The 17468-nt window shown below is 47.8% G+C and overlaps 1 protein-coding gene across 1 annotated transcript in view; it reads right to left on the bottom strand.

The window, feature by feature from the left end:
- Nucleotides 1–414: 414 nt before the first annotated feature.
- Nucleotides 415–17468, bottom strand: part of KBTBD12 (kelch repeat and BTB domain containing 12) — a 46627-nt gene continuing 29573 nt past the window's right edge. Inside the window, exon 5 of the mRNA XM_018553918.1 lies at nucleotides 415–584. Coding sequence (XP_018409420.1) covers nucleotides 415–584 — 170 coding nt within the window. The remainder of the gene's footprint in view (nucleotides 585–17468) is intronic.

Below are 17468 nucleotides of genomic sequence, written 5' to 3'. Positions count from 1 at the left end.
TAATACTTCATGACATCTAAAGAACACGCCAGTAAGCCTCACACATGACCCCACTGATCCAAATGCCTGAAAGGGGAACTGTCTGTATTGCCCAGAGAATGCTTTCTTGCTATATAATATTATTCCAGCTATTTATATAGCGCTGACATTTTACACACTACACATTCACATCAGTCCCTGCCCCCGAGGAGCTTACAATCTAATCTTACATGCAGGGCCAACCCACACAAGCACAGGGGGATCATGCAAACTCCATGCAGATAGTGTAGTGATAGGCTGAGATTTAAACCCAGGACCTCAGCGCCACTGTGGCTGTGCTATAGGCAATAACATCCCCTTTTCAGTCACTTTGATAATGAGGACCACCGGGGGCGATGCCTGTAAATTGCCATGATGCATTGATCTGATGAGAGGTCACCTCTCCATTAGGTCCCGGGGAGGCGGGAGGAGGTCTCGCGGGTTTAGAAGGGCCACAAGGCAGACGTCATAGGAATCGTGCATGGGAGCCCTGGTGCAAACCACGTTCCATTGGTTCTCCCACGGGTCCAGCTCCAGAATCTCCTTCGTGATCACTTCATGGCGATCTGAAACATACAAATACACTCATCGTCATGTTTTTTTAAGACATTGCCAAATTGAAAAAAAAAGACAAGCAGAGCAGCAAAGCACAACCACCGTACTGCACTGCTAAACAGGAAGCACAGCATGCCCCGTATATCTGGAGTGCCGAAATGTGTTTTTATATGAGCTTTGTGCCATTCAAAAAGCAGTGGACCTTACACAGGGAGAAGAGACGCCAGCACAGGGTTCTAAGTGACCTCTGCTGCCAGTGCACGGTGCTGCCAATCCTAACACTGAGAGCTTGCTGAGAGCAGAGTGATGTCTCAGCGGTATGCGGCAACTCCTTTATTGTCCAATCACAGGTCCTGAAACGGGCCGGAGTCCTAAAAGCTGAACTCTAGGCAGGTGCAAAAGACACAAATTATTCCAGTTCAGTATTCATGAATACTTCTTTAGATGTATTTTGTTAAATGTAAGCAGCGCAAGTACTTCAATTTGACCTGATATGATCCGCTTGCAGTCCCTGTACAGCAGGGCTCAGGCGGGGATAGGGAGAAGCAGCACGAGGAGCCGATCAGGTGTTCTGCAGTGCAAGCAGCCATGCTGACAGGAGGACAGCTCACTCTGCTGCTTCTCCTTTCATTCTCCACTCAAAGGGTAGGGGCAGGGAGACCTATAAGAGAAAGTAAAACTGAAGCAGAGCCCCTCCCTTCTAGACAGGGCTGTGCTGTGTGGCACAGCTGTGTAAATCTCAGTACTGGGTAGACAGAAATACAAATCCCTTGTCAGGTAAATCGGCTCCCTTATATGTATTTCATATGTGCATGTAGCTGTTGGCCTGGAGTTCAGCTTTAACTGGAGGTTGTAGTGAGATTCAGGGTCTGTGTACGGGGGCGTTCCGAGGCCGGGTGTCACCTGGAGCGGAGACCGGGTGACATCCCGCCGTGACGTCATCGCGCATGCGCGGCCATCTAGTTGATGCCTGCTGGCGGCCATCTTTGTGATGGACGCCGGCAGGGGGAGAAGGGGAAGTCCACCCAGCGGGATGGGGTATGCCATGACCGAGTGCCCGACTTTTTAGAGGGGGTGACATCAGTCATTTTGGTGTCACCGCTTCAATGGTGTTACACGGGTGCAGGCCGCACCCCCAGCATGACGCCACTGCCTGTGTATTGTATCTGGCAAGGTTGGGGGGAAGGGGATGATCACAAGACCTGCTGAATAGATGTAAAATTCCGTTGGTGGTTAAAACAAATGGCAGACATGTTTGTTTCTCTTAAAGGAGAACTATGGGGTCAAGGCTTTTCCCCATAGTTTACTTCCCGATCTACTGAGCTGACCTGTGACAGTCTCATTATCACAGGTTGGCTAGAACCATGAGGTGAGTGAAAAGCACTCACCTCATAGTTCTCCTTTAAGTGTGTATGCTCACGCTATCACACATTGCAATGTATTACTTGTTAGATGTGCTGCATTGCCATTAATTCTAAATAGCCCCCAATAGCCCCCCGCCCTCCCGGCGGGCAGGCAGTGTGCAGCAACGTGCAATACCGCTATACTGTGCATTGCGTTGCCGTGCGGTGTTACAAATAATTCATTCAGAATAAATGGCAATGCAGCACTCCAATGCCCCTAGCACACACTACATTGCATTGTGCACCTAGCATGCACTAGACTCATGGATAGCATGCTTTTAGCCCAATGCATTAACTTTATAAATTATTTTTAATCTGGTTAATGTATATAGACTTCTGAGGAGGTCACAGGAAATGTTCTTTTCTAATGACCGGTCTTTCCTCTTTAAGTAGCAGAGTCGGAGCCTGGCTTGGAAAGAAGACGCCGTTCTTTCCCCGGCAGTGTGTAGGCAGATGTGTGGAGCCAGGTGTGTTTGTTGAGCTTGTTAAAAAGCAGAAATAACATTTTAATTGTGCTAAGATTAGAACACTCCATCTTCATTTATCTAAACGTTGTCTCCTAATTATTTGCCTAGTTCCGTGTTATCGGCATATGGAAAGCTCGGTGACTACGCGGCTGCATCTGCCACATTGCTCAGACCATAAAAAAATACTTAGAAAAGAAGCAACGTGCGAGGTAACTGATAACAACCAATCAAAAACCAGCTTTCATTGGAACGACTGGACGGAACTGATTGTCGGTGGGCTGTTCTGTGTCACGTGATTGAACAAAATGTATTGACAGTGGCTGAGATGGCAGTGATGGAACACCAGCCTGACACTGCAGAGGTCAATAACACACCAAAATTCTCAGTGCTGGTTGGAGCGATCGTTTAGGTGAACCCATTCAGGCTGGAGTTATTGAATGCTGATGGTATTTTGAAGACCGCTGTAGGGATGTCTCTAAAGCTCAACTGAATGTTCAGTTTAAATCAGCTAAATACATTCCAGGTATATCAAGGCAAACTAGGAAAGCCTGTCTCTGCCAGCATACTGCAGAGAAGGACCCTTGCTGTCTGTGTGGAAGCAGTGGGCTCTCTGCCGAGGTCAGGCACGCCCCCTGCTGAGTCAGAGCTTGAGCTCTTCAATCAGCAGTTAGTGTTAGACTCATAGGTGGTGTGTCTCACCTCTACTGAGACCTTGTTGTCTCTTGTACAGAACGAAGGATGCCAAATATATTGGCACCAATACATTTCCCATCAATTATTTTTTTGCAAATCATATTCATAGAGTATATCTAAACCCTAACACAGGGGTGGGCAACTCCAGCCCTCCAGCTGTGCTTTAACTACAAATCCAATCATGTCTGTAACTGTCAGTCTTGCAGACTTCAGACAGGAGATAGAGAGATACAAAGTAACATTGTTTATTAAAGGAGAACTATGGGGTCAGTGTTTTTCCCCATAGTTCTCCTTAGGGTAACGGGAGGACACAAACTAGCGTCCTCCCGTTACCCTAAGCTCAGTATACCGCGAGCTACAGCTCACGGTATACTGAGACGCCGCAGCCGGAGCGGATCCCGACATCGATGTTGAGATCCGCCCAGCTGCGGGATTGACAGCTGTCTCTGCCTATCTAGAGGCAGAGCCAGCTGTACCCTCCCCCGTCCGTTCCGCCAGTCAGCGCTGGCGGATCGGAGCGGGGAGGGGGGAATCCAGCCCCTCCCCTGTCACGGCAGAGAGCATCTGTTCACTCACCTCCCGATCTACTGAGCCGACTTGTGACAGTCTCACTGTCACAGGTCGGCTAGAACTGAGTGGAAATCACTCATCTCATAGTTCTCCTTTAACATTGATCAAAAGGAGATAGAGAGATACAAAGTAACATTGTTTATAAACATTGATCAGAGGGAGATAGAGAGAGATACAAAGTAACATTGTTTATAAACATTGATCAGAGGGAGATAGAGAGAGATACAAAGTAACATTGTAAATAAACATTGATCAGAGGGAGATAGAGAGATACAAAGTAACATTGTAAATAAACATTGATCAGAGGGAGATAGGGAGATGCAAAGTAACATTGTATAAAACCATTGTACAGAGGGAGATAGAGAGATACAAAATAACATTGTTACCTTTATACCTAATTATGTAATGAGTAGATAGTAAAGAATCTAACAATGTTTCATTCATCTGCAGATCAAAGGGACGAGATTCCATCTGCATATGATGTCAGTTTAATTTCATCTAAGGAGTGGTAATGTCCCACTGATCCCAGATCGTGTGCGGTCCTTGTGTTTTCATCATCTTGAAAGGTACACAAGTGACTGGAATAAATGCAGCACTCACCAGGCATAATCTGGGTAAAATGGAGGTTTATAGTCATCTACAATCACAATGTTGATATTTCTCAATGCATTGATATTAAAGATTCACAACCAAATGTACTGAATGTCATTCATTCACTGGCTGCACAATGATGATATAGTCTGGAGCCTTTGTTACAGGATCAGGATCCCAGTCATTGGTAGTTGACTGTGAGCAGTTGGTGATAGCTTGGTCACAGTTCTGGGGGCACTGGAGTGAACCCAAGAACAAGATGGCGACACATATATACATATACATGTTAAACCTGCACACCTGATCATCACAGCTATATGAGTTTGTTGGATATCCCATTACATAACCGTGGGCAATAATATGGAGTTGCCCCCCAACCGTAATGAAAATTACAGCCTTCACTCTTCTTAGAAGACTTTCCATAAGATATTGGAGGGTGCCTGTGGTAATTTGTGCCCATTAAATGTAGAAAACAACTACCCGACCGGAACTGCATGTCCCGGGCATTGGGAGATAGGAATTCCACACCCCTGCTGCCCCTCTACTCCCTGCTGCCCCGAGGCCGGGCCACGGTTGGCCTTGTGGGAAATCCAGCCCTGAATACAGGTTTACTGGACCTTTAACTCTGCTCTTCCATCTCATTGTCCGAACATACTGTATTGCTTTCTTTGCAGTTACTAGACGTTATCTCAGCACTTGGCCAGAACACAAGGCATTGGAACTCGCAGGCATCCTTCTCTATCTGTCAAAAGCCAATGTGAATCTGCTTATACTACTCTTTGTAAAGTCCTAAATGTTTTATCTCTTTGTTAGACCTTTGTAAAAGCTTCCTCGTATTATGCTGAAAGTCAGCCGGCATCCCGCTGCCTCCTTTATCACTTTATGAGTCACGGAGGACCACGGAAGCAGGGCATGCTGGGAGCAACTAAGTACGACCATTATTGCTATTGTTTTCTCAGCATATCTTAGGCTTCGTTTGTTCTTCGTTCATCCAGCGAAGTCCTTTTCAGAAGGAGCCAGTTTATTCACCAGAAATGTGAACGCTACAATGGAGAGAAGTGACCTCATTGAGAGAGCCAACATTTCATAATACTGTAACAAGGAACGACCTGTATGAGATACTTTCCCAGTGGCACGTAATTTAAAAAAAAAACACGTTAATACAAAAAGACACAAAGAGTGAAAGGAGGCGCATTGTACAGAAAAGAAAGTCCACAGTTCAAATAAAATGCAAAAACAATGTAGCACGGATTAAAACATAGGAAGTAAAGGAGGCCTACGTTGACTTGACAATATGCCTTCATTATATTTGCCACCTTCAGCGATAATGGACAAAACTAAGACAGACATCTATAGTGAGGTACTGCTGGTAGCATTGTGGACGGTGTATATGCATCACCTAGGTTTCTCACATTCACATGCTGGGAGACTTCAGAGTTTATGGCTGATGAGGTTAAAACAAACTTCTAAAGACCTGTTCTGGGTCCTGGAGACCAGAGGCTTTGTAGAGCATTGGGAAGGATAAAGCCTCCATTACTAGGTCCAAATCCTACCACCTGGTACTCAGACCTCATTATTAGTTTCAGCCATTCACAGGACTTTATATAGAAGTGAGTGGACTGATGCTCAGGGCTCTTGCTGTCACTGCTGTAAGAGCCTGCTGCTGGGTGAAAATCGGCTCAATAGATCGGGAAGTGAACGAACACATGCCGTCGCTTGCTCACTTCTCCATCATGTCCCTGCACAGAGCGGTGACTGTCAGTCACGGCTCCCTGCAGGGACTCCCCCCCTCCACCGCTCCGATCCTCCAGGGCTGACTGGAGGAACGGGAAGGTACAGGTACAGCGGGCTCTGCCTCTAGATAGGCAGAGCCAGCTGTCACTCACACAACTGGGTGGATCTCGAAAGTAATGTCGGGATCCATCCCGGCTGCGGCGCTCCCAGTATACCGCAAGCTCTAGCTCACTATATACTGAGCTTTGGGTCATGGGTGGACGCTAGTATATGTCCTCCCGTGACCCTTAAGAGAACTATGGGGGAAAACACTTACCCCATAGTTCTCTTTTAAGCCTTTCCTTCTTACAAAATATTTGTATATACTGTATATATATATATATATATATATATATATATTTGGAAGACCAATGTCAAATCAGTAACCAGGGACAAAGGCCTTGTCACCGGAGGACAACTGAAGGTAGATGTGGAGAATTAAAGTGGAACTTTAGGTAAAAATCCAAAATTTGCCCCCCTCCTTCTCTGTCTGCACTCTTTTCTTTTCTTACTTACCCTCTCACCCCTCTTGCCTTTTAGTCGCATCTTATCAAAGCAATTTCGAGATGCACAGCGGCTAGCCTTACCGACGTGGCTTCACCTAGACACACGCATGGGGAAAAACGGACTCCCTCTAGACAATGGACCATATGTTCTCAGAAGAAACAAGAACGCAACCACAACCTAGACAATCCATTCCATGTGTGTGCTTAGAGACGCCCAGGTTTGCATATCATTTGTACCGTTATAGAGCCTGTGATAATTCACCATATATGTTAAAAACAAAACAGTAATGAACAACTTTGTACAACTCGAATTCATATACCTGACGCATACCTTCATGATGTACATTCCTGTACTGCTGTTATTTACTATCATCCATAATAAAAATTCAGATGTGAAAAAAAAAATCCAAAATTTGAGAGCAGGGAAGGTTTTTTCACATCCTATTTTTCTTCTGCAATAAAGAATTCTTACCTCCCTCCTTGCCAGTTGTTTGCACACTAAGCTGCACATGGGGGGAGGGGGATGAATTAACTCCCGTGTTTATCCTAGTTAGGCTAATCAAGATGGCTGGAGGAAGCCAGAAAGAAGATGTTGGTACCGGCAAGAGAGAACTCACTGGAGTCGAAGTGAGTATAGTTCCATTTTAAAGAACTTTAAGCTCAAGTTCCAATTCCAGCTCAACCACAGACGTTTGCAATACCCATCAGTAAGAACAGGGCCGGATTTACTCTCCCTGCAGCCCCAAGGCCAGGTTCCTCAATGCGCCAACCACCCCCCCATGGAGAATGGCAGACCTGCAGGCTGCATACAAATGATCTCATCATTATCGCCGAGATCACTTGTATAAAACAAGCGGCGGCTTCCCCGCTGTACATATAGTTCTGCTTGCCCAAAGCAGGGCTAAATGTCGAAAACAACTACCCGCCCGGCGCCCGGAACTGCATGTCCCGAGCATCGGAAGATAGGAATTCCACACCCCTGCTGCCCCTCTACTCCCTGCTGCCCTGAGGCCGAGCCTTGGTTGGCCTTGTGGGAAATCCAGCCCTGAGTAAGAACCCTGAGGAAGGTGGTGCATTTTTCCCTTGAAACACATTGGCTGTAGCTTACCAAATAAAAATGGTATCTTAACCAAATCATATGTCTCATTACGTAAAGGTGCTCCTCACTTTTCACCAGCCAAAGTCAGCAATCCAACCAATGATTCTCCTGCACTCCCCAGACCACATGGCTAACGCCTTGGAATCTGATCATGTGATCCAGATGTTTGGAACTGGAAAAGCAAGAGAATGGTGGAGCTGGCTATGGACAGCCTCAGCGCCCTCAGGCGGCCGCTTGCCTTGCCTTGCGGTAGCGCCGGGCCTGACAACCAGGAACAGTCAGACTTTTCACAAACTATCACCAGATGTTTTTATAGCCGTAAACAAGAAAGTTCTGTTTGTTCAGAAAACATTCCCAAAGCTGTTTTTTTTTTAGTCCTGACCATACAATATAAACAAAACAGCTAAACATTGACTTAAAAAATGATTCATGGGTCTCTTTGCAAAATGAATATATTTATATTTGCGCAGTCACATGACTGGCCCGGTATTCTGTCTGTTGCTCGAGGTCCGTTGCCTCATCGATTCCTCATTTTAGGTCCAGGCTGACATCGATTTGCCTCCAGAGGTGAAGCGTGTAACTCGAAAGGTCTACAGGGAATATAATTGTGCACTGAGGCAAGCGTCTAATTACCTGAGCTGCTATTACCACGCCTGGATTGTGATGCAAATAGCAGAACCCAGCGCCGGCTAAGTAACCCTTCTCTAGCTAAATAAGCATAAACAGCAGCTACCATATACAAGCAGATATACAATGCTACCATGCCGGAGGATGGGGACGTTTTCCAAGGAGGAAGGAATCTTCTAGGAACAAGTAAAATCAATGGGGAACCTTGTTGTGAGTGTGTCCATCAGTTCCCAATGTCCTTCTGAATATGCTGGTTGCCTGGCCGTGTTAGTGATCCTCCAATGTTTACAACACAGTTAGTCCATCGGGCTTATTCATTAAAACAACCCAAAAAGAAAAGTCCTGGCGAAAGAAAAACATTGGATGGGGGAAGGCATGACTGGAGGGTGGAAATAAGGGTCTCCCAAGGACTTGATCTTGGGAGACCAGTGAAGAGACTCTGATGGGGACAACCAATGTAAGGAGGCACCCTGATGGGGACAACCAATGTAAGGGGGCACTCTGATGGGGACAACCAATGTAAGGGGGCACTCTGATGGGGACAACAATTGTAAGGGGGCACTCTGATGGGGACAACCAATGTAAGGGACACTCTGATGGTGACAACCATTGTAAGGGGGCACTCTGATGGGGACAACCAATGTAAGGGGGCACCCTGATTTGTACAACCAATGTAAGGAGGCACCCTGATGGGGACAACCAATGTAAGGGACACTCTGATGGGGACAACCAATGTAAGGGACACTCTGATGGGGACAACCAATGTAAGGGACACTCTGATGGGGACAACCAATGTAAGGGACACTCTGATGGGGACAACCAATGTAAGGGACACTCTGATGGGGACAACCAATGTAAGGGACACTCTGATGGGGACAACCAATGTAAGGGACACTCTGATGGGGACAACCAATGTAAGGGACACTCTGATGGGGACAACCAATGTAAGGGACACTCTGATGGGGACAACCAATGTAAGGGACACTCTGATGGGGACAACCAATGTAAGGGACACTCTGATGGGGACAACCAATGTAAGGGACACTCTGATGGGGACAACCAATGTAAGGGACACTCTGATGGGGACAACCAATGTAAGGGACACTCTGATGGGGACAACCAATGTAAGGGACACTCTGATGGGGACAACCAATGTAAGGGACACTCTGATGGGGACAACCAATGTAAGGGACACTCTGATGGGGACAACCAATGTAAGGGACACTCTGATGGGGACAACCAATGTAAGGGACACTCTGATGGGGACAACCAATGTAAGGGACACTCTGATGGGGACAACCAATGTAAGGGACACTCTGATGGGGACAACCAATGTAAGGGACACTCTGATGGGGACAACCAATGTAAGGGACACTCTGATGGGGACAACCAATGTAAGGGACACTCTGATGGGGACAACCAATGTAAGGGACACTCTGATGGGGACAACCAATGTAAGGGACACTCTGATGGGGACAACCAATGTAAGGGACACTCTGATGGGGACAACCAATGTAAGGGACACTCTGATGGGGACAACCAATGTAAGGGACACTCTGATGGGGACAACCAATGTAAGGGACACTCTGATGGGGACAACCAATGTAAGGGACACTCTGATGGGGACAACCAATGTAAGGGACACTCTGATGGGGACAACCAATGTAAGGGACACTCTGATGGGGACAACCAATGTAAGGGACACTCTGATGGGGACAACCAATGTAAGGGACACTCTGATGGGGACAACCAATGTAAGGGACACTCTGATGGGGACAACCAATGTAAGGGACACTCTGATGGGGACAACCAATGTAAGGGACACTCTGATGGGGACAACCAATGTAAGGGACACTCTGATGGGGACAACCAATGTAAGGGACACTCTGATGGGGACAACCAATGTAAGGGACACTCTGATGGGGACAACCAATGTAAGGGACACTCTGATGGGGACAACCAATGTAAGGGACACTCTGATGGGGACAACCAATGTAAGGGACACTCTGATGGGGACAACCAATGTAAGGGACACTCTGATGGGGACAACCAATGTAAGGGACACTCTGATGGGGACAACCAATGTAAGGGACACTCTGATGGGGACAACCAATGTAAGGGACACTCTGATGGGGACAACCAATGTAAGGGACACTCTGATGGGGACAACCAATGTAAGGGACACTCTGATGGGGACAACCAATGTAAGGGACACTCTGATGGGGACAACCAATGTAAGGGACACTCTGATGGGGACAACCAATGTAAGGGACACTCTGATGGGGACAACCAATGTAAGGGACACTCTGATGGGGACAACCAATGTAAGGGACACTCTGATGGGGACAACCAATGTAAGGGACACTCTGATGGGGACAACCAATGTAAGGGACACTCTGATGGGGACAACCAATGTAAGGGACACTCTGATGGGGACAACCAATGTAAGGGACACTCTGATGGGGACAACCAATGTAAGGGACACTCTGATGGGGACAACCAATGTAAGGGACACTCTGATGGGGACAACCAATGTAAGGGACACTCTGATGGGGACAACCAATGTAAGGGACACTCTGATGGGGACAACCAATGTAAGGGACACTCTGATGGGGACAACCAATGTAAGGGACACTCTGATGGGGACAACCAATGTAAGGGACACTCTGATGGGGACAACCAATGTAAGGGACACTCTGATGGGGACAACCAATGTAAGGGACACTCTGATGGGGACAACCAATGTAAGGGACACTCTGATGGGGACAACCAATGTAAGGGACACTCTGATGGGGACAACCAATGTAAGGGACACTCTGATGGGGACAACCAATGTAAGGGACACTCTGATGGGGACAACCAATGTAAGGGACACTCTGATGGGGACAACCAATGTAAGGGACACTCTGATGGGGACAACCAATGTAAGGGACACTCTGATGGGGACAACCAATGTAAGGGACACTCTGATGGGGACAACCAATGTAAGGGACACTCTGATGGGGACAACCAATGTAAGGGACACTCTGATGGGGACAACCAATGTAAGGGACACTCTGATGGGGACAACCAATGTAAGGGACACTCTGATGGGGACAACCAATGTAAGGGACACTCTGATGGGGACAACCAATGTAAGGGACACTCTGATGGGGACAACCAATGTAAGGGACACTCTGATGGGGACAACCAATGTAAGGGACACTCTGATGGGGACAACCAATGTAAGGGACACTCTGATGGGGACAACCAATGTAAGGGACACTCTGATGGGGACAACCAATGTAAGGGACACTCTGATGGGGACAACCAATGTAAGGGACACTCTGATGGGGACAACCAATGTAAGGGACACTCTGATGGGGACAACCAATGTAAGGGACACTCTGATGGGGACAACCAATGTAAGGGACACTCTGATGGGGACAACCAATGTAAGGGACACTCTGATGGGGACAACCAATGTAAGGGACACTCTGATGGGGACAACCAATGTAAGGGACACTCTGATGGGGACAACCAATGTAAGGGGGCACTCTGATGGGGACAACCAATGTAAGGGGCACTCTGATGATGACAACCAATGTAAGGGGCACTCTGATGGGTACAACCAATGTAAGAGGGCACTCTGATGGGGACAACTATTTATTAATTGCAACCATCGGAGTGCCCCCTACATTAATTGACCCTTATCAGATTTTCTTTCCCCCTATAAAGCATCATCGAGGGGCTTCATCTCAAAGAATACCATGACAAGAGGGGTAGACAGAAGCTGGTTGAAAATCCCGAAATACGAGGCTGCATTAGATGATACGAATCCCTTTTTTTTTACTTTAGCGCAGCTGCAAGGTTTCCCGGACGCCTGTTATTCCTTGTCTCTAGAAGTCGCTCTGTAATTGGGATCCTGCGGGCGACCACCTCGCACTCGCAGCACGTCTCACATTTTCCTTGCAGGAAGCCGTCGCAAATTGTTCCACGTCCTTCTGCATCCGAGCCCATTCCATTGTTCCTGTGCGCTGCTCACATGAACACACAATGCTTCTCGTGCTGGGATAACCGCTGTGTTCCATGTTCGCGGAATTCCCGGCTGTTTATAAATAAAGCTTTTTCCTGTCTGCGGCAATGGACGGATGGGCTGCACTTGTCACTTCTATCCCTGGCGGTAAATTCGGGGCAAGGCTCACCTTCCCTGAACAGATGTTTCTCCCGTCCTATCTGCCCATTTACTATGATAAAGCGCCGCGTCTCATAAACAACTGCCAGCTTTTATCTTCACATTAACTGTTTTTTCTTCCGTTATTCCATCTCAGTGCTGCTGATCTCCTGCAGCCTCTTTCAGCCACTTCCTCTCTACATGCATCCACTCCAACATCAGCTGCACATCATGGACCGGCTTCCTGATGGTGACAACAGTGCATCATGCTTGTGCAATGTGTGTCAGCGCAGTCACTTGTAGCCTCCCCTAGGGGGCGCATGTGACAGGGTGACAATCTAGAAGTGCAATTGGGAGACAGTTGTCCCCAAATAACAGGAATTGCCTGAATAAGGATGTTCATGGCGGGATCACCAAGTATTCTTAATGAAAGCTGCAGACATTTGTCATACAGAAGATGCACGGGTGATTGACCAAGAAGAAAGCTCATCACTGATTGGCCACAGCCAGATGCCATGCTAATGGGCCATGTCTGTGATACTCTTGGTGCAACTTGGAAGTGCGCATGGTCGCGTGCCATAAAAGCAAATGCATTAGTGCTGATCAATGCAGTATTCCAGTGTGAAACTTGGAGCTTCCTGTAATAAAGACCGCTCACTCTCTCCTTGTGCACGGTGACTGATCTTGTCTCCGCCCCCTCCTGTAATAAAGACCGGCCACTGCTGCTCTCTCTCCTTGTGCAGGGTGACTGGTCTTGTCTCCGCCCCCTCCTGTAATAAAGACCGGTCACTGCTGCTCTCTCTCCTTGTGCAGAATGACTGGTCTTGTCTCCGCCCCCTCCTATAGTTTCTAGTAGTGGGTGGGGCCTGTTGTGCTGCACAGTGATGATGTCACTGTTACTTTAATACGATAATATATTTCAATGAAAGTTTTTGTGCCCGGAGTTAACTTTCAATGTCGGTGATTTTTTTCCAGGAAGGTGAAGTCAGAAAAATAAATTTAATGCTTTTTTTTGTTTTAGCTGAACCAATGGGCGGGCCTTAGCTAGTTCCCTGGAATTCTGCTTTGCCCTGAGACATCTCTGCTCTGTCACCAGCGTGGCTCTGTCACCCGCAGGGCCGCAGACAGGGACTAGGAAAGTAGGTAAAAGGTTGCACATGTAAACTGTCCACGATATGTGCGAGCTCTGGGCCCCGCTCCCCTCCCCCCCCCACCACAAAGCTTCTTTTCATGCACAGCCGCAGGAACATTGACTTGCATGCTAATCCCGGGTTACATAAACTCAGCTGCCTCCGCCTAATATTTGGATTCACTTTTTAAGGGGTCCATTCATCAAAACTTAAAGTTAAAAAAAAAAATAGTGATGGTTTCTCATAAACTCATCCGCCTTCCTCCACAGAGATTGTTTGCTTAGAACTTTTGTAACTTAAAACAGAACTCCGGCCAAAGATAACGAGACACAAAGAACCAGCACGCTATAAGAGAACAAAAAACAAAACCAGCTTTTGCTGCAATATTCACCTCCTGCACCGTGATGAGCTCATCACTCTGTCCTCCTATGGACATGCTTCTTGTCGGCACATGAGCTGCTCCTTCCTTTCACACTCCAGCCCTGCTGTTCGGGGACGGGATACCAGGTCACATTCAGGTCCTTACACTGAGTGTGTTTTTATTTCAACTTCCGGTTAGATTTTATGAGCATTTCATGTATTTTATTCAAGTTATTTACCTGTAAAAGCCTCCCTTGTGTAGACATCCAAATGCCCTGAGACTGCTGCTGTGTGCCGCCATCTTGGATGTGATGTCAGCATCACGGGCGTCCCGAGGCTGGGTTTCACCCGGAGCGGAGACTGAGGGACACCCCGCCGCGACGTCATCGCGCATTAGCGTGACGTTGCCACGCACGTGCGCAATGACACCTTCAAGCATATGCGGTTGTCTTTTTGACGACTGCTGGTGGCCATCTTGGCGATAGACGCCGGCAGAGAGAGGAGGGGACGTTCACGCGGCAGGATGAGGAATGCCCCCGGTTCCCCTCCTCCCTTCTGGCACTATCGGGCTCTCGGTCCACGACCGAGTTCCCGACTTTTCATAGGGGGTGACACCAAAATGACCGTCAGTCATTTTGGTGTCACCCCTTCGCTGGTGGCACACGGGTGCTGGTCGCACTCCCCGCATCCCCCTTGTGATGCCACTGGTCAGCATCCCCAGGAGACTGTAGTGACATTATATATCAGGGGTAGGCAACCTTGGCACTCCAGCTGTTGTGGAACTACAAGTCCCATAAGGCCATGCAAGACTCTGACAGCCACAAGCATGACTCCCAGAGGCAGAGGCACGATGGAATTGGTAGTTTCAGCACAGCTGGCATGCCTAGGTTGCCTACCCCTGTTCTATGGTATACTCTTTTGCAGTGGCGTCACAAGGGGGGTGTGGACCCGGGTGACACCAATGGAGGGGTGACACCATTATCATGACTGACATTTTGGTGTCACCCCCTTTGAAAAGTCGAGCACCTGGTCAGCCCGACAGTTGCAGAAGAGAGGAGGGGATCTGGCGGCATACCTTATCCCGTCGGGTGAACTTCCCCTCCTGTTTCTGTTAGCGTCCATCACCAAGATGGTCGCCGGCAGGTATCAATAAGATGGCCGCGCATGCACGATGACATCATCCCGCACATGCTTCGGGTGACACCAGGGCTCGGGACGCCCCTGATGTCAGCATCCCCAGCAGACTGAAGTGACATTATATATCAGGGGTAGTCAACCTCGGCGCTCCAGCCGTTGTGGAACTACAAGTCCCATGAGGCCATGCAAGACTCTGACAGCCACAAGCATGACTCCCAGAGGCAGAGGCATGATGGAATTGGTAGTTTCAGCACAGCAGGAGTGCCGAGATTGCCCACCCCTGTTCTAATAGTATTCTCCTTTTCTCCTATGCATACATAAAAGGCTATGGAGGAAGGTAAAGGGAGGGGTGTAGGAGCTGGGCCAGCACAGACAGTAATTAGACACTCCCAGAATAGGAGAGGACTATGACGTGCAAAGAGGGAGGGGGCTGTGCTTGGGAATTGACTCTTCCTGGAGCAGTCAAATTTTCTAGCAAGTTCAGATGCACATTGCAAGCGAATAGAACGGGAATACATTGCAATTAGAATTCTTCTAAAAATGATTTGTTTTTAGAATTTTTCATGTCTCCCTGCCCTTTTATAAGTTGGTGACAGGTTCTCTTTAAGCTGTGCAGACAGAATCGTTTGGGGTTACCCAATTTGATACACATCTTTTGGCGGGTCAAACACTCTCCGTACTCATCTCTATTATTCTGCGGTTGCATTGACCCGTTTGGTTGGAGTGGCCCTTTAGCCCCGGCAGAGTCGGCGGAGGTGCGCGCACGTCACTTTGATGGATGACATACCTGGGAGAGGACGCTGTCACCGGTATATAATACCAGCCAGCGGACCGCCGCCTGACACTGACAAATGGAACTTATTAATGCAGAAGCGGCCCCGCTGCAAAGGATTCTGGGCCAATTTACGGACACAGCAGGATGTTGGAGATATTAAAAAAGTTTGCTCGGCATAAAGCTGTCAGGGGTGTTACAGGGCGAGGCGCCAGCGAGGAGAACAACAACAACAAAAAATGCTCTTCGCTTGCTCGCAGCTTTTTGACGCTATCATTCATTGAACAGTTTTAACGCATTTCATATAAATAGAATCAGAGGTTCCATTTTACGCTTTTCCTAAACCAGAAATTTGGGGTGTGGGTCACATGGGCATTCCAATTGATCTAATCCTAAAATTCAACATTTTTACCATCGGTCCCATATAATATTATAGTATATAAAGATATATACAGATATATAAGACACCATTTAATGCAGCTCTGCAATTATCAATACATCATTAAAGGAGAACTATGGGGTTAAGTCTTTTCCCCATAGTTCTCCTTAGGGTAACGGGAGGACACAAACTAGCGTCCTCCCGTCACCCTAAGCTCAGTATACCGCAAGCTGCTGCTATACTGAGACGCCGCAGCTGAAGCAGATCCCGACAATTATGTCTGGATCTGCCCAGCTGCGTGACTGACAGCTGGCTCTGCCTATCTAGAGGCAGAGCCTGCTGTACCCGCCCCCTCCCCCGTCCGTTTCGCCAGTCAGCGCTGGAGGATCGGAGGGGGGAATCCAGCCTCTCCCCTGAGGTGAGCGAACGCCGGTATGTGTTCGCTCACCTCCCGATCTACTGAGCCGACCTGTGACAGTCTCATTGTCACAGGTCGGCTAGAACTATGCACCCACCTCACTTATATAGAAATGCACCCACCTCATAGTTCTCCTTTAAATGCCTCAGCCTCAGTGTGAGAGAAAGAAGCAGCACAAGGAGCCAATCAGTTAATGTGCTGACAAGGAGCATGCTGATAGGAAGAGAAAGCAGAGTGACACAGAGAGTCCAGCCAAAGGCTTGGTGGTGGGCAACTCTGGCCCTCTAGTTGTGCTTTATCCAGTGGCGTTACAAGGGGGGTGCGCAATGACATCAAGGCGGGGTGTCACCCGGTCTCCGCTCCGGGTGTCACCCAGCCTCGGGACACCCCTGGTTTTTTTCTACAAATACCAACATGCCTCTGGGAGTCATGTCTGTAAATGTCAGTCTTGCAATGACTCATGGGACTTGTAGTTCCACAACAGCTAGAGGGCGGGAATTGTCTAGGATGACCTGGGCTCAGAGGAAGAGGGTTGAATGATGCAGGGTAATCAGACTAAGGGGAACCTAGTGGCAGAAAAAAGTATTGCGGGGGAAATCTGGATATTATTATTATTATTCTTAAGGCATGGGTTTTATATATACATTATATATCATGTAACTTAAATATAATGTATATAAAACATTCAGGTGACCCCCCATTGGAATATTTCCCCTCATTTCCTGTTCTGGAGACAACTGTAACATTCTGGATTTCCCATCACTTTTTGTCTCAGTGACAACGGTCACCAGGACATATGGAGAGGGCGAATCCCCAT

This window comes from Nanorana parkeri, unplaced genomic scaffold, assembly GCF_000935625.1.
Source record: "Nanorana parkeri isolate BGI_ZX_2015 unplaced genomic scaffold, ASM93562v1 scaffold135, whole genome shotgun sequence".
Taxonomy (NCBI): Eukaryota; Metazoa; Chordata; class Amphibia; order Anura; family Dicroglossidae; genus Nanorana; species Nanorana parkeri.
Note: the sequence above shows the minus strand (reverse complement) of the source record. Positions and strands in the feature narration are given on the sequence as shown.